The 22,133-nt window shown below is 48.0% G+C and overlaps 2 protein-coding genes across 5 annotated transcripts in view; one reads left to right on the top strand and one right to left on the bottom strand.

Annotated features, from left to right (window-relative positions):
• Positions 1–12,195, top strand: part of RTN3 (reticulon 3) — a 54,416-nt gene extending 42,221 nt beyond the window's left edge. For all 3 annotated transcript variants that reach the window (XM_036926506.2, XM_057506958.1, XM_036926514.2), the window contains 6 exons: positions 5,400–5,607; positions 7,641–7,779; positions 8,248–8,317; positions 8,796–8,842; positions 9,706–9,764; positions 11,232–12,195. In XM_036926506.2, the coding sequence (XP_036782401.2) occupies positions 5,400–5,607; positions 7,641–7,779; positions 8,248–8,317; positions 8,796–8,842; positions 9,706–9,764; positions 11,232–11,277 (569 nt within the window). In that variant the 3' untranslated portion in view covers positions 11,278–12,195. The remainder of the gene's footprint in view (positions 1–5,399; positions 5,608–7,640; positions 7,780–8,247; positions 8,318–8,795; positions 8,843–9,705; positions 9,765–11,231) is intronic.
• Positions 12,196–13,372: 1,177 nt separating this feature from the next.
• ZFTA (zinc finger translocation associated) lies at positions 13,373–21,933 on the bottom strand. 2 transcript variants are annotated; one of them, XM_057506959.1, is made up of 5 exons: positions 21,776–21,933; positions 19,114–19,611; positions 18,207–18,593; positions 17,420–17,986; positions 13,373–17,205 (listed from the first exon to the last, which is right to left on the bottom strand). In XM_057506959.1, exons 1-5 carry the CDS (start codon positions 21,912–21,914, stop codon positions 16,742–16,744), a joined length of 2,055 nt encoding a protein of 684 aa, XP_057362942.1. In that variant the 5' UTR covers positions 21,915–21,933; the 3' UTR covers positions 13,373–16,741. The 2 variants fall into 2 exon arrangements, with proteins under 2 accessions (XP_057362942.1, XP_057362943.1); XM_057506960.1 differs by having other exon boundaries at positions 17,444–17,986.
• Between the last annotated feature and the right edge of the window lie 200 nt (positions 21,934–22,133).

The raw sequence follows: 22,133 nt of genomic DNA, 5'->3' as shown, positions 1-22,133 counted from the left end.
AGATTTCTCCCATGTGTTCCACTGGTGGGCCTGCCTTTTTTAATAATGGGTATCTGTAGACATCCATCCCAAAATTAACATGCTCTGTACACCACTCTTCCTCATCTCAGTAAATGACACCACATCCATCCCTTTGCTCGGACCCAAACATAGTGTCATCCATATTTCTTCCCCCATGTCACCTCCTATATCCATTCTGTTACCAAGTTCTGCTTGTTCTACGTCCAGAATATAGCTTGAATCTGCCCATGCTTTATGCTGACTGCCTTTACTCTTATCGGAATGATCGTCTCTCACTTTAATCTCCAGGTTGGCCTCCTAGGGAGTCTCTGCCTGTGCTCTTGCCCAATCCCAGTCCACTCATTGTACAGCAGTAAAAGTGTTCATCTTTTTAAAGTACAATATATCATGTTATTCCCCTGCTTGACATTCTTTAGTGGCTTCCTATTTCACCTAAGGTAAAATCCAAGCACCTGCTTTGTTCTGTGAATGTGCTCCGTGATCTAGCCCCTGCTCCTCTCTCCAGCCTCATCTCAGGCCACTCCTGTCTTCACTCACTACCTGCTGTCCATACTGCCCTTCTGACCTTCCCGAAGCCTGCCAGGCACCATCACAGTCCACCCAGAGTCCCGGTACTGTGTCCTCTAGCTCTGGCCTCTAACCTGGCTTTCGCATGGCTAGCTCCTTCTCATCCTTCTTACCTCACCTTCAGTGTCAGCTCCTCCCAGAGGCTTTTCCTGGCCACTGTCTACACTGGTACTTGTTGTGCACACACACTGTTCTCACCGTGGCACAGTGGGTTTAGGTTTTTACAGGCTTCTGTTACAGTGGCACTTACCTTGCTGTCACTCGTTGCCTCTCTTCCCCACTGGAATGTGAGGAGGAGCTTGTTTGCCTTGTTCGTTGCTGTGTTGTGTTCTCCGTTCCTAGCACTTGCCTGGCACGTGGTAGGCACTTCCTTAAAGCTTCCCAGAAGAGAAGGGCGGGAAAGGAAGGAAGGAGAACACATTAAAAATAAGGAATCTCCTTTTTAAAAAGTCCTTTACTGAAGTAGTAGGGGCAGGTAAATGGAAAGAATATTTTGTGGCCTCAAACTATTGCTATCTCTTGCTGGTTTCCTGGCTATGAGATAAAACTAAAACAGTTTAGTGGCTTCACATTTTACAGTTTTGGCAGCTGCCTCTTTTCTTGCTTTTCCCATATGTGTGTGATCCTCCTAACTCTTCCTCAAGAATTAAGAGGAAATTGTTTCTGGACTATGCCAGTTTCATTTCTTTGGTATCTTAGAGTCCTTGTTCCCTTGTACTTGATAGGAGCCAGGTGCAGAAATTTAACTAGATTGAGAGGCAATATCAGAAAACAAGTGAAAATTGTGGGTATGTTGTCTCTTGATCATTAGTAGAATCCGTGTTTCAGCATTCAACAACAGGTCTGAAGAGCCTGGTGTAAGTAAGTAAGGTGATAAGTGCTCTGAAGAAAGAATAAAGAGACTGAGAGTGATGGAAGGAGCGGGGGTGTTAGAGGAAGTGGGCTGTCTCTGCAGAGGTGTCCCAGGGCCCAGGACCTGGGTGAGGTAAAGGGGCCCACCATGGGAAGTCATGCAGGAAGAGCATCTCCCAGACAAGACGCTCCATGTATGGCACCGTCTTCTCCTAGCTTCTCTCTGTTACCTCCTTCAGTCAGGATGTCCACCTTCTGGCCCAGACCATAATCCTCCCATTGATTTTAAGGCCAACCCCAGGGCCTTCCATACTGTTATGCAAGGTGTGTACTGCACACTTCCAGGGAACTCCATTCACATGTGTTATCATTGTAGTTTTGAATATTTCTTATGACCATTTTCCAGCAGATGGCAGTAAAGTTCAGGAGGATAAGTGACTCTTTGTAATTTGTATGAAGTGTCTTTATCCCTTTTTCCTTCTCTTAGACTCTGGCTGCAGTCTTATCTAAGCTGTTCTTGTTTTTTCTCTTTCTTTCTTTCAAATGTTTAAAACTTAAGAGTTGCAAGCATACTACAGGCATACTTCAGCAACCTTGTGGGCTGGGTGCCAGCACACCACCATGAACCAAATGTTGGGACGAAGCAAGTCAGGTGAACTTCTTGGGTTCCCAGTACGTATAGAAGTATGTCTATACAGCAATCTGTTAAGTATGGCATTATGTCTAAAACAAGTACAGACCTTAATTAAAAAGTACTTTCTCACTAAAAAATGCTATCATTTGAGCTTTCAGCAAGTCTTAATCACAGATCACAGTAACAAAAAAAATAATGAAAAAGGTTGAAATATTTCAAGAGTTACCAAAATGTGACAGAGACACAAAGTGAGCAAACGCTGTTGGAAAAATGGCGCCATTAGATTTGCTTGATGCAGGGTTGCCACAACCTTCAATTTATAGAAACAGCAATATCTGCAAAGTGAAACACCAAAAAATGAGGTACACCTACACAAAAAACTCCGCTATAACCTTCACTCTAGTTCACCAGTTGGTAATATTTGGTCTCTTTTGCTTTATCATTCACCCTCCCTCTCTATAGCAACATTGTTTTTCTCCTGAACCATTTTAAGAACTGGTTGCAAACATCCTGCCCTTTTACCCCTAAATACTTTGGAATGTGTTTCCATAACAAAAGTTTTTTTTTGATTTACATAATCACAATACATTTATCAAATTTCAGAAATTTAACATTGATAGAGTACTTCAACTCAACCAATTTACATAGTCCATATTAAAATTTTGTCAGTTGTCCCAATGACGTCCTTTATAGCTGTTGTACCCTCTTGTCCAGTGTCCTCTCTATGGCCGTACTTTGCATTTATGTGTTGTCAAGTCTTCTTACTCTCCTTTAATCTGAAAACGTTCTCCAGATTTTCTTTGTCTTTCACACTATTAATATTTTTAAAGAATACAGGCCATTTGTTTTGTAGATGATTTCTCAATCTGAGTTTGGTGTTTTCTCATTAGATTCAGGCTATATGTTTTTGGCAAAAGTGCCATAGAAATGATATTGTGTCCTTAGTGCATTACATCAGGAGGCGGCACATGGTATGAGTTCCTTCCAGTACTAAGCATTCTGTGGTGAAACTGTTACTGTTGTCATGTGAACTGTAACATGTATCTACTTGGACTCAGCCTGCAGGAATTACCTGCTGAGCGTTTGCTTTCCCAAGTAGGCAGCATTCCAAACAGCTGTCTGTCCAATTCAGTGAGCCTGAGTGAGTTGTCTCCCAGTTCTCTCTCCTTTGCAACATCACAATCTGGGACTCTTGGCTTCCCATCAGGAATCATAATACCTCTTCTTTCTCCTAGTAAGTCACATCCTCTAAGCAGAATCTCTAAACCAGTGATTATTTCTCCTATACAATCAGCGTATCTTTAGTATTTTGTTAGTTTCAAGTTAAGGTTCCTTTGGCTCTAGCAAGGCTAGGCTTCAGAGAAAAGTATTGTAGCTGAATATGGGGAAGAACTAGATACGAGTGGGTCATCTTGAATCAGATGCAAATTCATTTTACCCTTAATTACAGTCTTCCGAGCTAACCATATTCTGATTGTAGTTAAAATTTTAGTATTTGCTGCGTGTTGTTTACAATGATGAGCATTCTGCATTCATTAGCCTTATAGATTCCTTAAAACAGAAAATAGATGTCACTTCCTTCATCTCACAGATGAGAGAACATAAGTTTAGAAAGGTTATTTAAGGTAATACGGCTAAAGATTACCAGGACTCAAACTCATGTCTCTCCAACTCCAAAGCTCTTGCTCTTTATAAACAAAGAACAGCACAGAAGAAACCTTTATTAGGGCTATTAGTGTTGAAGTTAGCCTTTACAAATTGAAATTCAAACGTCGTGTCACTACTAGATTGGCAGTAATTGCTAGCGGTTTACACCCTGAGTTTTTGAGGTATCTTTAAGTAGAAGAATTTAAGAGTTTTCCAGTTTGGATGTTGCCAACCATTAAGTCGCACTTTCGTGGGACAGATAGTCTTGGTTTATACCTACTTCCTCATTATTAATTGTCCCCATTCATTTTCAAAATTACTGTGATTCAAAATTATTTAGATAACCAGTCGCAGGGGGGCCATCAGGTGAGAAATTGGGGATCAACAGAGGTGAGGCTTAGAACCTCACCCCCCCGTTCTGAGAGAAATCTTCTGCATACGTGGATGTTTTATTGCCCTGGTCTAGCTTGGATTAACACATAGTCTACAGGCACACACCTGATCATCTACATGTGCTCTCTTACAACACTAAACTATGTTTTCTACCTTTATCTTGTATCTACCTACCACTTCAGCATTTTATTAAAAATAATAATAATAAAGAGAGAAATGTGGTATCCACACATAAATCAAGTATAAAAACCAAATGAGTATTCATATTTGAACTGACTGTTTATAGTTCATAATGCATGAGCAAAACCGAAAGTTTCTGTGATGACTGCCCTTGTACTGTTCACTATGTAACTTATTCATTATGTAAGAATTTGTTCTACATGTAAAAACTTGTTTGTTATGCCTCAGAAGATTGGAGACTGACAAAAATTAGGCTTGGGGTGGATTAATGATTGTGCATTGAGCATTGACTCCCCTATACAGAATTTTATTGTCGTTAACAACCATTTGATCAATAAATATGAGAGATGCCCTCACAAAAAAAAAAAAAAAAAAAAAGGACAGACTTCCAATGGTAAAATAAATTAGTAACCAGGATGTAATGTATAGCATAAGGAATATAGTCAAGATATTGTAACAGCCTGGTAGGGTGATAGCTGGAACCTAGAATTATGTATATAAATGTTCTACCACTGTGTTGTACACTTGAAACTCATGTAATGTAATACTGTGTGTCAACTACCCTTCAATAAAAAATAATTATTTAAAAAAAAAAAAAATTATTTAGATAACTATATGGACCTCTACCCATAATCCTTCCTGAGTTCCTTTCGGATGAACTCGAGAATGGTGTTTCATTGTTAACTTAACACTAAGGGAGCAGAGTGTGTTTTTATTCACTACTTTCTCTGCCCACCCCAATTTATACCTTTCAAATTATCTTTGGTTTTATAGTCTGTTGACCCAGCAATTTTGTTGACCTGTTAATTCAGGTAACAGTACCAAGATTTTACTACATTTGCACTACTGTCCTTTCTGCTGAAACATTTAAAGTAAATGACACTTTACCCCCATTGTACTTCCATAGCTTTTTCTAAAAAATAAGTTCCCAAGGAATCTTTGGCAGTGTGATACAATTTATTTTGACTTATCAAATTCTCTTGGGGAGGGGTGTGCCTGTAAGTGCGCGCTGGCGTGGTGCTGCATGCGGGGCACAGGCAGAGAGCAGTTCTGCCTTGTGTTTGGTGCGTGGGTGTATAACTTGTGTTCCCTTTTCTTTTGGCAGTACACGATCTGATTTTCTGGCGAGATGTGAAGAAAACTGGGTTTGTCTTTGGCACCACACTGGTCATGCTGCTTTCCCTGGCAGCTTTCAGTGTCATCAGTGTGATTTCTTACCTCATCCTGGCTCTTCTCTCTGTCACCATCAGCTTCAGGGTCTACAAGTCTGTCATCCAAGCTGTACAGAAGTCAGAAGAAGGCCATCCATTCAAGTGAGTTGAAGTGTCACAACTAACACTCTCTGATTTAGTGGAGGGGTTCACTGAGGCTGGTCACATCTAAGTCAGATTTGACTAGAACTTCAGGGACAATGCAGCTGATGGGTAACATGGAACATTAGCCAAAAACCTTGAAACCACCTTAAGAAGTGACCAAGTTAGGAACCCTGAACTTTTTTGACAGACTGGAGGCTCACACTTCTACGACCAAAGAGGACTATCTAAATTCCTGAGCAGGGAGTAGAGAAAGCATAGCATCTAGGACAGCACTCAAATGGGCCCAGTACATGTTTAAGCCCCACATGTGAAGTCTTAAAACAACTTTGAAATCTTGGTGTTGAGACTGTGCTCTTGGCAGTATCAGAATTTGATGTGTTTGCTCTTGGTTTTATTGCTGATTTCCTTCTTAAATCTCCTTTACTTTTCTTAATGGCAGCGGCAAGCTTTGAAGTCAAGTCATGCATTTCTAGAGTCCAGTTGCTAGCTTTTCTGACTGTTCTGTAACTTTAACAAATATTTTTCCTCACACTTCTCTTGAAAATGTTAGCCCATAAAAAACATGTAATATTAGCAAATGACAGGGTTTTCTTAAACCCTTTTCTTACAGAGAAACCCTGCTGTGATCACCCACAACTGTGACAGAATAGGTGTCTGGCTGCAGCTCCAGTCCTCCTACTTTCATCAATAATTTAAACTATATGTGGCATTAAAACGGTTACTGCAAATTAGTTTTAACAAATCAGTAGTTGCCAAATGACTGAGTGAATGAATTTTACTGTTTTGCCACAAGCTCAAATGTCTTAGCAGGATTTTTTCCCCTTTTGCGTGACATGTTAGGGATTTATAAAATGTGTTTTGCTAAGTTGCATTAATTATAGCATCTGATTTTTTTGTGTTGTTGTTATCTTTAATCTACAATTACATGAAGAACATTATGGTTACTAGGCTCCCCCCTTCACCAAGTCCCCCCCCGCACACCCCATTACAGTCACTGTCCATCAGCGTAGTAAGATGCTGTAGAATCACTACTTATCTTCACTGTGTTGCACAGCCCTCCCCCTGCCCCCCCCCCACATGCTTATTATACATGTACAGCATCTGATTTTTACACCTTTTGGTAGTAACTATTTTCTTCATAAATAGGAAAGGAAAACATGCCTTTTACTCTTCTGTTTTTCCCACAAGACTTTAGGCTTTTTAAAGTATAAGTAGTCTTAATCTTAATTTCCTGATACCCCCAGCACCTGCCAGATGTCTGGTACTCAGTAAGTACTGAGTGAATGAACACATTCAGAGCACATGGTTGCATCTCAATTCTGTAGTGCATTTGGGAACAGAACCCAGGTCCAAGTCTTTCTATCTTTTTCTGTAATTTTCTCATCATTTTGAAAGGAAATTTCATAATATGTCTATAAACAAAATTTTTTTTAATAGATCACAACTGTAATATAAAGGAGTGATAAAATAGAAAGACATTTTTAATTAAATAATATGTATTTCAGTCAGTATTTAATTGCTTGAACATGACTATACCAAAAGAAGTACAATAAAGATATCAGATACTTGCACCTAAAAGTATAATCTCCAATTAGATGTGATTTTCCAAAATGATGAAAAAAACTTAGCAAAGTTTTAGCATAAACAAAATACAGGTTTAGAAAATTTAGGATATGTTAAAACAGTGGAGGAAAAAATACCTTGTTTTTATATGCTCTGGGCTCTCAATAATTACAAATAGGTCTGTTTTTATGAATATCCTCTGAGGCAATAAAAATTATGCAGGACATAAGACAGTTCTTTTTGTCCATGACTGTCCCACACTCTGCAGACTTCTGGCATCTTTGCCTCCATCCACTACATGACAGTGGTACCCCCACCCCACCCCACTCCATGACAGCAAAAAATGCCCCTAAATATTTCTAAAATGCTCTCTTGGGGGAATTTCACATTCTTAAAGAATTCCTTTGCTAACAGAAAGATATCTCCTTCCATGTCAAATGTATGACTGTTGTTTCTTCTTCTGGAAGAGCCTACCTGGATGTAGACATTGCTCTGTCCTCGGAAGCTTTCCATAATTACATGAATGCAGCCATGGTGCATATCAACAGGGCCCTGAAACTCATCATTCGTCTCTTTCTGGTGGAAGATCTGGTTGATTCTTTGAAGGTTAGTTGCTTCTACAGCTTCTGCTGGTGAGGCTGAGGAAAACCAGAGACTAAGTTACAATTCAGAAGAAAAACAGTAAATAGGGTCTTACTAGACAAAAATGAATATATCTGCTTATCTCAGTCAAACTGTACAAATGAATATAGGAGTAAGCAGGGAAGGTACTTATACCTAGAACAGGGATGATGTAATTGATGTAAGTGCAGTTACAGTCCATCTTTGGGACTAAGACAACTACAGAATTCTCTTATGCATTCTCAAATGTGTAGTGCAATTGGGGTAACCTTCATTTTGGATTTTTGGATATGTTAAAACAGTAGAGAAAAAATACCTTGTTTATATGAAATTATTTATGGCATTCATCCCTAATTTATGTTGATTAATTAGCTACAGGAGAATAGCATCAGTTAACCTGAATTTTGCATTATGATTATTCCTGCTTAACCCTTGGATGTTGGCCTTCACCAGCTGGCTGTCTTCATGTGGCTGATGACCTATGTTGGTGCCGTTTTCAATGGAATCACCCTTCTGATTCTTGGTAAGGTGACAAGGAAAATGTCTCCATGCTCTTTGAAGTAACTGATGAGAGTAAGAGCAAAAAGAATGCCCAGCATGGCTCCACTCCTTCCACATGGCCAAGTCTGTAATGTCTGTAGAGACTTTGAATTAGATATTGGAGGAACCTGACTTTGGCCATAGCATTATTAAGTGATCCTAACTATAAAATACTATCAAAACAACTAGAAGTAAAGGAGAGTCATTTAGATTTGCTTTGAATATGGGATCTTTTTTTGTAGAAACCATTTTCATAATTTGGAAATTATTTGTGGTACAAGGAAGGCTGCCTCTGTACCTTGATGTAACTTCTTAATTGAGAATTCTAGCCAGCATTTCTCATATTGAAGATCTGTGTTTCCCTGTATTTCATGAGGAGAAGCGTATGTGTTACTTGAGTCTCTGGACTTTGTGACTATCTCACATTTATACTTGCCATTTCCCATGATTCTGTCTTACAGCTGAACTGCTCGTTTTCAGTGTTCCAATTGTCTATGAGAAATACAAGGTAAGCATTTGTCTTTTTCAAATCAGATATGCCAGTTGATATATATGACTAGTTTTAGTTCATTTTTTTAGGTATTGAAAGTTTGGAGCAGTCTTTTTCTAAACATTTCTATAGTCTAATTTATAGGTATATTTTATAAGAAACTGATAACAGAAAGAAAAAGCTGGTAACAGAGGTTTCCTTTAAGGAGAGAAGCTGAATGTCTAGGAGAGATAAGGGCAGGATAGAAGGCTCACTTTTATACCCGGCTGTATGCCTTTTGCGTTTTTATCACATGGATACAGTATCTGTTCAATAAGTTGGAAAAATTGCTTAAAGAAATAAAAGCTGGTATCTGCAAAGAAATGTAAATTTCCAAGGTCATATAGGGTGGTATAAAAGTAAACAGATTCTTACATTGTGGAATGGTGTATATAGAGTATACTAGATGCTGTGAGGTTGTTCTTTATACATTAAATCATCCGTCAACTGACTTTTATTTATAGCTTTTTGGTAGCAAATGAATTAGTCTTACCCAGGAGCCAAAACACATCTGTGATTATAGTACATAGATTAGACGCACAGTTTCTAGTATTCAGAAAATACTACATATACTCCAGTATCTCTAGAGGAAAACATCTAGCAGGTAAGACCTACCTCTGCAAAGGGAATAATTGATTTTTACTTCAACATAATGTGGGGTGTTGATGGCATAATTTGAAGTCTGAAACCTAAAGTTTTTTTAAAAAATGGGCATTATTTTTATTTTCCAGAATATACAGTAGTGGTTTTTTTTAATGGTTAAACTAGACAAAGGAACATTTCCTTCAGGAAAATTGTTATTCTGTGTGTTGCCACAACTGAGTCACTTTTCTTCCTTAAAGACGCAGATTGATCACTATGTTGGCATCGCCCGAGATCAGACTAAGTCGATTATTGAAAAGTAAGTATGCTGAGGTTCCACATTTCATCATGTGTGTTTTTTTCCCTGCTATTTTTAGTCTCCCTGGCAAAATGCTGATGCAGAAAATGTCATTTTCACCCTGAAAAAAATCCTTGGTTTGATTTTACTATAAATTATTTTACCCACCTCTTTAAAAAAACATCCTTTATGTCTTAGACTAACAAGAATCAGTGGACTCAAGATCACTCTTTTAAATGACTTTAAATAGCTTTTAAATATTCATGGATGTCTACTTAACTTCATTTATTTTCACATATATCAGTTTTAAGTTAAACTCTTCTCTTTCTTTTCAGAAATATGTTTTTTAATAAATAAATGACTTAAGGCTGAAAAGATGCCTCTTCCTAAGACTACCCAATCCCTCTGTTTTCCCTTTAAAAATTATTTTTAACCAATTTGATATTTAAACCAAGTAATAAAATATTGGTAGATGATTTTATGACTCCCCACATCAAGGAACCTTTTTTTGTTTTTTAATTATAGCAAACACTATGGAACCCAACACAATTAAAATGTTAACATTTTCCATATTTTCTTAAAGTGTTCTTCAAGAAAGAAAATATCACATCAGGAACAGCTAAAAAATACCCTTTGTGCTCCCCGCACCCACCAGTCCCTTTCATCCTCCAGATTTTAGTGCTTTTTCCAGCTTTAATAAGTGGAAACTGAATATATCCAGGCAGCTCTACTTAATGCCAGGGTATTTACCTGCTCTTTGCTCTTTTAGGTGTGCACTGAAGCTACAATCAGGCAAGGACAAGTAGCACGAATATGTATCTGGTTGCTATTTCCTCATGGTTGTGAAAGATGATTGTAGCTTAACTTTAAATCTGACGTCATCAGCAGTGTTAGCTTACGCAGGCCCCCTGCTGGAATGTACCGTTTGTGAGGCAGACCTCTGACATTAGCTCAGGGGTGTCAGTGACCTTATTGAGGGTGACCTTAATACACAAAATAAAAGGCAGCTTTGGTGTCCTAAATAGGGCTGGGAACTGTTGCCAGTTCCTATAGTTTTTTATATGCCATCTTGACCTTTGACTCCTGTTTCTTTAATGACACTAGTGGGTAACTTAGCATTCCCTGAGAAATGGGCTCTTACACTGCTGGTGTGCAGAGCGCAGTCAGCAGGCATGTGTCCAGATGCCCCTTATTCTTCCCTGGAATCCCCAGCAAAGGACCCAGGACAAGGAGGTTCAGGTAGTGGAGGGGATGGGCAGCAGGCACCATGTCAGAGAGAGGGGTGGGTCTTGGTGGCCCCCTCAGCTCATCCCAGGCCCCACTTGGCCCCTGCCTCTTCTCATCCTGATAAACCCTGTGGAAATGGGAGAATGTTTTTCACGTTGCTCCAGCAGTCCAGGACCTCTTCTAGCATCACTGTTAAAACAAGAACCTAGGACTATACTGTCAGTTTTTCACCATCTTCTTCTTCTTTTCTTCCCCCAATAGGATCCAAGCAAAACTCCCTGGAATTGCCAAAAAAAAGGCAGAATAAGTACATGGAAACCAGGAACACAACAGTTACTAAAACACCATTTAATAGTTAAAGCATCGTTACTTGTACTATGAAGGAACATGCTCGGTGTCAGCTTGAGCCTGCATTCCAAGCTTTTTTTTTTAATTTGGTGTTTTCTCCCCTCCTTTCCCTTTACCCTCAATATCAAGCACAAGAATTGGACTAAAAAAAGAATTGATATCTTAGAACCCAAAGGAATAAGGAAAGAGCCAAATTAATAGGATAAATCAATACCTTCATGGTGATGGAGCCTTTAGCTATAGCTTGAAAGGGTAAGGGAGAAAATGAAAGATACACATTTTGAGTTGTTCTGTTCAAAATGAAAGAGAACACATCTCTTGGGATTTTCTATCCAATTTTCAAGGACTACTTTTACAGTTTCCCATCATAGTTTTGCCCTTATTTTTAAGTTAAGAAATAATGATTAACTTATGAAGAAATTATCTGGGGACAAGAGTGGGACTCCTTCCCATGGGTTTTTTTGGCAACCCTTGATCCCATCTTCCTGCCCAAAAATGTGAGCAGCTCCTGCTAATATTCCTCTTCTTTGCTTCAGGATATAATTTTCAGCTCTATGAATAACTCATAGGTGGTAGTGGTAATTCCCAATTCCCAGATGCCGACTGGTAACCAAGAATGAAAGTGGGCAGTGGGCCTGGAGAGGGATCGGCGGCAGCAGTGCTGCGGCCCCACCGCGTCTCCCACGCACCACGAGGAGAGGAAAGGCCCCGCCGTTGGGGGAAGCGCTGCCATGTGCTCTGGACACTAGTTCTGAGCTTTAGTTTGGGGACTCATTCCTGAATTTGCTTTCCTCCCTCTTCCCTACCCACCTCACCTCAAGTTTAATAAGAATGATCATTCTCTTCTATTATGAAATAAATGTCTGTAACTGCTGTACGCTGCTGTAAACTTGTTAGAGAAAAAAAATAATCTGCATGTCGGCTCCTCAGTCATTGAGTTACTGTAATCCTGTCTCAGTCCATGGGGGGGGACTACAGAGGTGAACTACAAAAACACAAAGGCCTTTTTTTCTTTCATCTCTTCCCTACTGTGTCCTTCACATGCTACACCTTTAACCTGAGCCCATCGCTTCACCCTACGGACCAACACTGAGCTGGCTTGAGAGATTATATGTGTCTAGCCAAGAGACCACAAATGAAGCATAGAGAAGTGCATCTGTGGTTCGTAGGGCATTCTAACTTTAAGGCTAGTTTGTAGGTGTTATGTTTTGAGGGTTCATTTTCAGGCACATAAAATGTCTTTGTACCTGTACTGTGGCCCAGGTGCTCGTTTTGAGTGTTTTCCAAAAAGCTTTAGGTAAGCTTATGTTGATGGGCTCTGTGCACAATTAAAAGACAACAACACATCAACTCACATCAAATGGAGGGCAACTGGGAATCTTTGACTCCCATCTGAGACTGATCCAGGTGTCTTCCTCTCCTTCCAACATGAAAATTCAGTAAAATTGAAAGAAAAGTCATCTTTTGAGTTCCTTCAGGTTTTAACTCAGTTGCAGTAACCCAGAGGGAACACACACTGGTGGCTTAGAAGTAAGGGCTGTAGTCTTTGCCGGTCCCAATGCAGCTCTGCAGAAGGAAGTTTTCTTACTAAGTTTGGGGGAAAATTAGGCACTTAGATGGGTAAAAGGTATCCTTGCCTTGCTCCATTCTCTTATTTTCTTAGCCCCCTTTTCTTCTGAATTTTTAAACCAATTTCATGTCACAGTAGGAAATGCATTCTCCATCCCAGCCTTTGCCCTCCGGGAAGTCAGTGCACTGATCATGTTGGGCTCCCCTCCCAAGGACCTTTTTCTGCACTGGAAACCTCCACACCTAGCTCTTCTTTTGTTACTGCTGTGTTTAGATAATTGGATGGACCTTTGTGCCACACAGGAATTTTTTTTGTCTTTGTTTTTTAAGAAAAACCTATAGGTGAAAAACTACTAATGAAACTGTGTGCCTGTATGTGCGTGCAACATAAAAATACAGTAGCACCTAAGGAACTTGAATCGTGGTTCCTGTAAAACTACAAATTGATGTGGTATTAATAAAAAAAATTTAAAGAACGCAGTGACTGTGGTGTCATTCTAACTTTATTTTTTATACACATTTTGGGTGAAGAACAAACCAAACAAGGCTTCCCCTGGCCCCCATCCCCACTCCACTTCTGAGGCTTTGAAAAGCAACTGATAGTTGATACTGGTAATGAGTCCCAAGGTTGCAGAATTTGTTACAGAGCAAAGCTGTGCATTTGGTTTCTGAAAGAAAATACGAGGCCCTCTAAGAGGTGACCTTAGGAGAAAGATTATAAAGCTAGGAAGGGGCCAGAGGGGTCTGTTAGCCCAGTTCAGCCTCACACCAACCTAGGAAGGTTCCCTGCCTGCGACACGAAGCAGCCTACAAATCAAACACAGCCACAATGCACTTAAATTGCCAGTCACCATAGAAAATGGAAAGTAAATCCATCAGGTCTTTGCTGAAAGAATTTGTCCCCTCAGATTTGCTCTTCCCCAAAACTAAGGCTGCCTATGACCCTCAAGCTGGATTAAAATTTTTTTTCAACATAACCTCTTAGAAAACTTAGTAATTAAAAAAATGGATGCAAACAACTTCACAAATACACATACAAATGTTTGAATAATGTCACTAACATGGTACATAAATACGTATTCAGAGTAACATTTACATATTGGCCATAATAGCAAGCATACCATTAAAAAATTCATGAAGAAACTTCATCTGTTTGCATTTGACTCACAAGGCGAGGAGGAGGCACACCTAGAGATGGGGACCACCTAGTCCCTAACGCCCAACCTCATGAGGGCACAACCATGAAGCAGGAATCACTACAGTGGCACTTCCTAGGTCACTGGTACTTAGACCGCCTGTGCAAGATGATAGGAGCCTTGTCAAAATGATTGCTGAGCCCCACCCATTCTGATTCAGTGAGGTGAGGGCCCTAAAGATTTGCATTTGTAATAAGTTCCTAATGTGATGTTGCTGGTCTAGTGGCCACACTTTGAAAACCACTGAAGTGCTTGTGGCTGCCTCTCCATGCAGACATCCACTCCTGTCCTCCCTATTGAGAGGAAAAACCATTCCTGACCTGCTCTCTGCCCTAGCTTACCTGAACTTCGGCAGTGGGCTTGGGTGACCGTAATAGGTTGCCCGGATTTGCCTACTGTTTTTGAACAGGCAGAGTAGCAGGAGTGGTGGAATACTCATTCTGGATCTGAAAATGTACATGAAGGGAAATAAAAGAATGGCAGTGCCCAGCCAGGTAGCCCTGTAATCCGTGTTGTCAAACTTCTAATACTGTCTCAAAGACCCTGGAGGGTCAAGCACACTGGAAATTCACTTTTCAGTCAACTGACAACGGCAGTATTTCCTGAATCCCTGGCAGCATGGATAAGGAACCCGTCAGAGCCCCCGTCCTACGAGGGAGGCCTCAGGGCAGGCAGCACACAGCCCCTCCTGGATCTGAGGGAGGAGACTTGTCTGCACTGTCCCGCGGAAGCCCGTGTTGGCGAGAGCTGCCCTGACAATACTCATCCCACGTGCAGTTCTTGGCCATCCCCAGGAGGCCACTACAGCACGGCAGTGGCCTGCAGCCCCTGGCAAGTGCCGTTCTTTGGCAGGCCTAATGGAGAGTTATTTGAGTAACTCACCATAGATTGGGAGGCAGTATTGGTGTAGTGCAAACACTGAATTGGGAGTTGAGATTTCTATTCTAGTTCTTACACTATTTCTACCTGGCTGTGTGATTTCCGTTTCTGGGCTTCACTTTTATGGAACTGTGAAAGGGGTTGGGAGGCGGGTACTAGTTGATCTCCAAGGTCTTTCCAACTCTGACCATCTTGAATTATATAAAAATGCTATAAAAATCTGGTATAAAATCCAATTCCCAATCAGGAAGAGTCGTTGGGACTGGGCCTGAGGCACTTGAACCTTGGGCTCTGGCCTGGGAGGCGGGGGAGGACGCTGGGATTGAAGAAAGGGCTTCTTTACTCGCTGCTTTCCCACGCACTCAAAGCGCCCCTGGGCCCAGGTGCCAGAGCCCAACCCCCTCCAGCCCCAGCCCTCAAGTCCCACCGGGTGACCCCACCCACCTCAGGTTCTAAGAAGAAGGACCGGGCCTGGCCTGTGTAAAGCAGACGCTGGGGCCCAGAGGACGGGCCTGGAGAGCCACGCGTTAGTGTGGGGTGTTTGGGGTCCTTCCATCCCGCCTCTTCTCGCTCCTCCTTGTCTTAGGTCCCTCCTCCACCACCTCACAGCTTATCTCTGATACACGCATAATAAATAAGACATTTGCACATAAGGGTGACTGGGACAGCTCTCTCCCCGCCCCTCCCTTTCATATAAAAGCATTAAATACAGTTTCAAAATAAAATACAAAGAGCAAAAAGGGCCTGATCTCGGGGCCACCTGTTCTCCACAGGAGAATGAATCTACACATCCCTCTCGGACCTGCCTGGGAGATCGCGGGGCCCCTTCCCGGCCCCACAGGGCCCGGCGCCGCCGCGGGTTAGGAAAGGAAGGCTGAGGCCCGGCCCCAGGCCCTGGGAGCTGAGAAAGGGGAGAATGGCTGGCGCGTCCACCGCGTACAAAGGGGACGGGATTGGGGGATACGGGAGTGTGAGACGAGAATATAACGCCAGCTGCCGGGACCTCCAGTGCCCCGGGCTCAGACCCAGGGGGCGCTGAAGCAGGAGCCCCAGACGAGCTTACGGGTAAATGGAGGTCCCCGGAGAAGGAGAGAGGAGCAAAAAAAAAAAAAGAAAAAAAAAAGTGCTGATCCCTTTACAAGATCCCGGGCCGGCAGGCGTGGCAGGGGCGGGCAGGCGGGTCCCGGCCCAGCTCCGCCCCAACCCCGCCCCGACCCTGGCCGCCCGCCGGCGGTCTCGCACGCCTTCCCCGCCCCCGCCCGCAGTCCCGGCCTCCGAGCCGCGGAAAATACGAAGGCCCGGGCAGCAGTCGCCCCCGACCTGGAGCTATGCCTGCAGGCGTGCAACGCCACAAAAAGCTGGGCCCCAGGCCGGGGAAAGGAGCCGCCGCGGCCAGCCCGCCTCGCCCCCGCAGGGCCCTAATACTGACTGTCGGCGCCCGCGTCCCGGCCTGGCGTAGGATCGCCCCGCGGGAGGCGGCCGGACGCAGGCTTCCAGCCCTCCTTGCAAAAGCTCGGAGGCCGCGGTGGCTTCTCCGGAAACGTGCGGCCCTGTACAGAGAGGCCGGGGCCCCGGGTCCGAAGGGAGAGGGCGCTTCCTGCAGCTCGCCGACTCGCTCCAGGGGCCCTGTGGCACCGAGCGGAAGCTGGCGACCCCACCCAGTCCCCAGTCTCCGCCCGGCCCGGCCAGCGGGGGGCAGCGGCCGCGGCCGGGCTCGCGGGAACAGTCTCCCAGCCTGAGGACTGGCGGGGCACAGGGCGGGACCGCCCCGCGCGTCCCCTACGCCCGGCACACGGCGCCCGCCTTGAGGTCCGCGCCGCCGTCGCGCGGCGCCGGGGCGGGCGGCCCGAAGCCCTCGTGGCCGTAGCAGCGCAGCGCCGCCTCTTCATAGGCCTCCAGGATGGTCTGGCGCTCCTCCGGCGTGAAGTCCATGGAGAAGGGGTGCACCTGGAGGATGTGCCGCTTGATGGTGCTGACCTTGAGCGTGGCCAGCGCGCCCCCGCACACCATGCACACCAGGCCGCGCCGGCTGCCGTCGTAGTCCATCAGGTACTCGCCCCGCCAGCGCGGCTGGTAGTTCCGCCGCTGCTCACGGCTGCGGGGCGGCGGCGGCGGGGGCGGCGGAGGCGGAGGCGGGGGCAGTGGCGGGAATGCGAGCCCCCCGGGCTCTTGGCCGTCCTCGTCGTCTTCCTCTTCCTCGGCCGGCCGCTCAGACCGTTCCCCAGGGGAAAGCGGGACCTCGCCTGAGAAGGGACAAAGGACTGCACTGGAGCCGGTGAGGGGGCACGCAACCAGGGCCCTGCGTCCCGGCCTCACGGACCCCGCCGTCGCCCTCTGGACCGGCTCCCCAGGCTGCCCTTCAGCCCTGCACACTCCCCAGCCCCTCTCACCCAGGCACCACGCCCGGCCCCCTCTCCCTGCCTGCCCCGGGGCCCTGCGCCCGCGCGCCCGCTCCACCTGCTCCGGATTCCACCGGCTCACCCCACCACTCCTCTGGCTCCTCCTCCTCTTCCCCTCCCCCCTCCTCGGAGGCTGAGGCTGTGCTGGGGGCGGTGGGGTCCCTGGGGGACTCGGGGCAGGGCAGCCCCAGGGCCAGCAGGTGGGCGGCCTTCTCGCTCCACTCCTGGGCGATGAGGGCCTTGACCGGCCCGCTGAGGTGCGTGGAGCCCGGGTGGCGCTGGCGGATGTGCCGCTTGATGGTGCTCATCTTGAGCGAGGCCAGCGCGCCCCCGCACACCATGCACACCAGGCCGCGCCGGCCGCCGTCCAGCTCCATGAGGTACTCCAGCCGCCAGCGCTCCTGGTAGTGGCGGCGGTGGTCGCGGCCGCGCGGCGCCGGGCCCCGGTCCCCCACCCTCTCGCCCTCCTCCAGCTCCTCCTCTGCGGGCCCGGGCCTCTCAGGGACCCAGCCAGCCTCTTCCTTTTTTACGTCTGGGGGGCTGAGATCCTGAGAGGAGGGGGCTCCAGCAGCGGAGGCCGAGTCCCGGCTTTTTCTGGTCAGGTCCTGGGGGACGAGGTCATCGTCTGTTGGGGAAGGGGTGAGGGAGAGGGGCTCAGCCTGCTGGCTGGGTTGCCCTTACCCACGTAGAGGGGGTCCCTTGCCCCTCACCCCAGCCCCAAGCTAGAGGCCCCGGCCACTGGGGGAGGACGATGGCCGGGGAGTGAATCCCTCCCGGTTTTGGTCACAGACCCCACTTTGCAGCCCCAATTTGAGGGGGTCTCGGCCCTGGGATGGGCCTCGCACCTGGTGGGGACTGGGTGAGCTCAGACTGTGCCTCAGGCTGGTCACCCCAGGCCTGTAGCAGGGCGCTGCGCTGGGGGCCGCTGAGCCCCAGGGAGCTGGGGTGCACCTCCAGCACGTGGGCACGGATGTCGTCCAGGTGCAGGCTGGGCAGTGCCCGGCCACAGGCCATGCACACCAGCCGGTTCCCCCGAGGGTCATAGTCCATGAGACACTCTGCCCGGAACCAGTTCTGCAAGGACTCCTTCAGCCTCCGCTCCAGGCGCCGGGCCCCCAGCCCCCTGCTGCCCCCGGCCCTCCGGGAGGAGGAGAGGCGTTTACGACGAGCCCGGGGTGCCACTGGGCCCCCTCGCGGCTGGCGCCGGCTGCCCCCACCAGCTGGGGCTTTGCCTGAAAGGGTTGAGGGAGGGAAGGAACTGAGATGCTGGCCCTCTGGGGAGCCACCCCCCACCACAGCCGGGTCCTCCACAAGCCTCTTCCTCACTGGACACTGAGCCCCCCAGCCTGAGCTTTGCCCTTCTCTTCCTCTCTCCTCAGGCCTTAACTCCTCCAACCTCTTAATATGCCTGCACACAAACCCTAGGTCCCACCTGCTCCTCCTGGAGCCCCTCTCCTGGATGTCCCTGTTTGCCACACCTTTCCTGCACCCTCTGCTCCCAGCCCCGCCTCCTGCCAGTCCCCCAGCCTCCATTCTTTTTGATCCTTCTAAATACCACAGAATGCCAGGGGCCTTGGAGACCACCCCATTCTGTCGTCCCTCCCCTGCTGTTGTACAGTAAGGGCAAGAAGTGGACCCCACTGCAAAAAGGAGCAGTAACTTGCTCAATATCAGCTTGCAGGCTGAGAAGCCAGGGCTGGTCCCACCTGGCCCCACCCACTACTCCGGCCCCTGCCTCTCATCTTGCATTACCTGGGCCTTTAGGCGGGCAGGCTTGGAGGCTAGCCCCCTCCTCCTCTTCCTCTTCGTCTTCCTCCTCCTCCTCCTCAGCCCCCTGGGCCCCCAGGCCCTCTGCCTCTCCACAGGCCCCCAGCCCCAGGTGGGCATCCCAGCTGTTGCTGATGACTTCCTTCTCCCGTGGACTCCAATGCAGGGAGTAGGGGTGCTTTTGGCGGATATGCCGCTTGATGGTGCTGAGCTTGAGAGTGGCCAGGGAACTGCCGCACACCATGCACACCATGCCATGCCGGGCCGGGTTGAAGTCCATTAGGTACTCCAGCCGCCAGTGGTCGTGGTAGTAGCGCCGGTGGTCCCGGCCAGGGATGCGGCTCTTTCCAGGCCTCGAGGCCCGGGCCTCACAGTGGTCTGAGTATTTCCTGCCTGAAGATGCTGGTCCCCTGGCCCTGGAGGAGGACAGGGGGGCACTCCCCCAGGACCCCAAGGCATCCCCTTCCAGCTGAAGATCTTGCCCTGAAGAGGGAAAAAGGGAGACAGTTTTTCAGTCTCCGATTTCCAGAGAAAGAACCCAGGGTTTTGATTTTGGTGCCTGAGACAGGGAGGTGGGGGAGGGGTCGTCCAGGGGCAGGAAACGGACCGCAGCAGCAGTAAAAGGGTGTGGGAGAGCAGGCAATGGGAACTTTGGCCCTTTGCAGAGAGCGAGGACCCTTTAAGAGGACCAAGAAAAAAGGATGAGGGCATGTGAGGGACTGGCTTTCACTTTTTATAAAATAAAGTGAAGACCATGGAGACAGGCTCTGTACGGTACCCTTTTGGACAAGGGCTGTAGGAGTAAAGCCAGGAGTGCGGCATGCCAGGCGGTTACAGCGGTGCAAGCGGGCAGCGGGGCGAGAAGAACAAAGGGGGCATCTGTCTGCATCCAGGCCTGCAAGCAGGACGCACCCGTCTCGGGCCCCAGCCAGGATGGCCCCACCCAAATCTTCTCCCCTTTTCCAATAATGCCTCAAATGCAGCTTCCTGAGAGTCTTAAGAGGGTGCTAAGCATTGTCAGTTCCTCCAATGGATCCTCCAGATCCATGATAGGGATCCCCAACAAAGGTGTTGACAAAGCTGTCAACACCTCCTGGGAAAGGAGTTTCTAGGACCTTGACTTCCCTAGAGTCTAGGAGAGGCGATGACCCTGAAAGGGGACAGGCAGGAAGGCCAACAGAGTGGCTACTGAAGATTCTGCGGCAGGGAGTGGCTACCACCCACTGGAACCCATTAAGTCTTTCTGGGGATTTATTTTTGCTCTGGCAGGGAGCCGGCCACTGCCCAGCAATCAGAGGGCAGGCACTGGAGAGGCCCAAGCATAGAGCCCACAAACCCAGTGACGGTCCCTTTTGCCAAACACTCAGAGACCCCGAGCAGTCCCCCCACCTTCCCTAGTTTGAATTCTATTTTATTTGGAAAAGGGTCTCCAGGCCACATAAGCTGAATGGACAGATGTGGTCATTCTCCCAGTGGAGAATCTCAGGGTCAGGAAACAAAAGACAGGATCAGAGAGGGCTCCTGTCAACCATTGTGGTTTTTGTTTGTTTTTGCTTTAAGCAGATCCGAATAAAAAGCACTGGCTTCAGAGTCAAGAGACCTGGGTTCCGGTCCTGACCTCACTGGCAACTTGCTTAGTGATCTTTGATAGGTCATGTCGTTTTCTGGGCCAACCCTCTTTGTCTGCAAAGGCACTGGATAGCTAGCGGATCTCTAAGCATCCTTCCAGCGCAGGATCTATGCGAGTCTTAAGGTGGACTGGCCCTTTAAGAGCCAAAAAAAAGGGGAGGAGCTGAGATTTTTTAAAAACAAAAGGGGATGGGGAATTTCTGGGAGGGGAGCTCGGAGCTTAGGGCTGAGCCTCCCCAGCCAGGACAGAACCTTCACGAGTCTTAAGGCCTCGACCCTGCAGCAGCGAAAGTAAAAATCAGTGTCTGAGAGCAAACGAGCCTGGCTGGTCCCCCTAGAGCTGAGAAATTGTGGCAAAATTTTCTGAAAAGAAGGGAGGAGGTTACGCGGAGTAAGGAGGGGGTGTCTGCCTTTGTGGGGGAGCCCATTAAAAACTGCCCGCAGTGGAGAAGGAAGTGGTGGGGCCCCCCGGAGGCGTGCCATGCTCTTTCCAAGGGAGAACGTGAAGGAAAAGGGTTCCTATCTCTAAGCAAAGCCAAAAGAGAGGAGCAGCTTGACTTGAGGCAACGGAATTCCCAGCTCAGCTCCCCTGGGAGAAGCCCCGAAAGGGACCCATGGTCTGGGCAGACTTTTAAGAGACGGCTGGATAAGGCAGACCACCTGGGAGTTTGAAAGAGAAAGGAGAGGGGGCCGCGAGTCCAACAGCCTAGAGCGCGCGCCCTGCGGCGCCTGACCAGGCCCTTTGGGGCCCCTCCCGCCTGGCCTCCAAGGCGGGGGCCGCGGGGCCCTTTAAGGGGGAGTGGATCCGCCCGAGCCCCGCGGGTGGACCCCGAAGCTGGGCGGGGGGCTCCCCGTTAGCCCTGCAGCCGCGATTTGCGCCCGCCAGGTGGCGCCCCCGGCCGCCCTGCCCGCGTCCCCCGCTTTGTTCGGCGGCGGAGAGGGGCCAGGAGCCCGGAGTCGCAGCGCTCCCCTCCCCCATGCCGGGGCCCCCGCCCGAGCCGCCGGCCCCGGCTCTTACCGCCGTCGTCGTCCTCCGGCTCCGTGCCGCCGCTCGATCCAGCGGGCGGCAGCCGTCGGCCCCGTGCCGAGGCCGCTGCTGGCCCGGGGCCGCCCCTGCCGCTGCCGCTCCGGCTCCGGTGGTCCCCGCCGGGCTCCATGCGCTGCGCTGCGGAGCGGGGCCCCGGGGCAGCGGGCCGCGGGGCCGGCGGAGCCCCGCGCGGAGCGCTGGGTGCTTGGGACCCCGGTGCGCGGGGCGCATGCACGGGGCCGCCGGCCGCACGGACGGCTGGCTGCTCGCTCGGCGGAGCGGGCTGGACCGGGGTGGGGACTCCTGTCTGGGGCCCCTGGGGCTCCTTTAAGGGCTCCTGGGTAAATTT

This window comes from Manis pentadactyla, chromosome 9, assembly GCF_030020395.1.
Source record: "Manis pentadactyla isolate mManPen7 chromosome 9, mManPen7.hap1, whole genome shotgun sequence".
NCBI lineage: Eukaryota > Metazoa > Chordata > Mammalia > Pholidota > Manidae > Manis > Manis pentadactyla.
Note: the sequence above shows the minus strand (reverse complement) of the source record. Positions and strands in the feature narration are given on the sequence as shown.

Coding starts and splice junctions, on each gene's coding strand:
- ZFTA (XM_057506959.1), bottom strand. CDS start 21,914: ATGGAGCCCGGCGGGGACCACCGGAGCCGGAGCGGCAGCGGCAGGGGC. Junction 19,612..21,775: donor GCCGGAGGACGACGACGGCG/GTAAGAGCCGGG, acceptor TTCCCTCTTCAG/GGCAAGATCTTCAGCTGGAA. Junction 17,987..18,206: donor GCTCACCCAGTCCCCACCAG/GTGCGAGGCCCA, acceptor CTTCCCCAACAG/ACGATGACCTCGTCCCCCAG.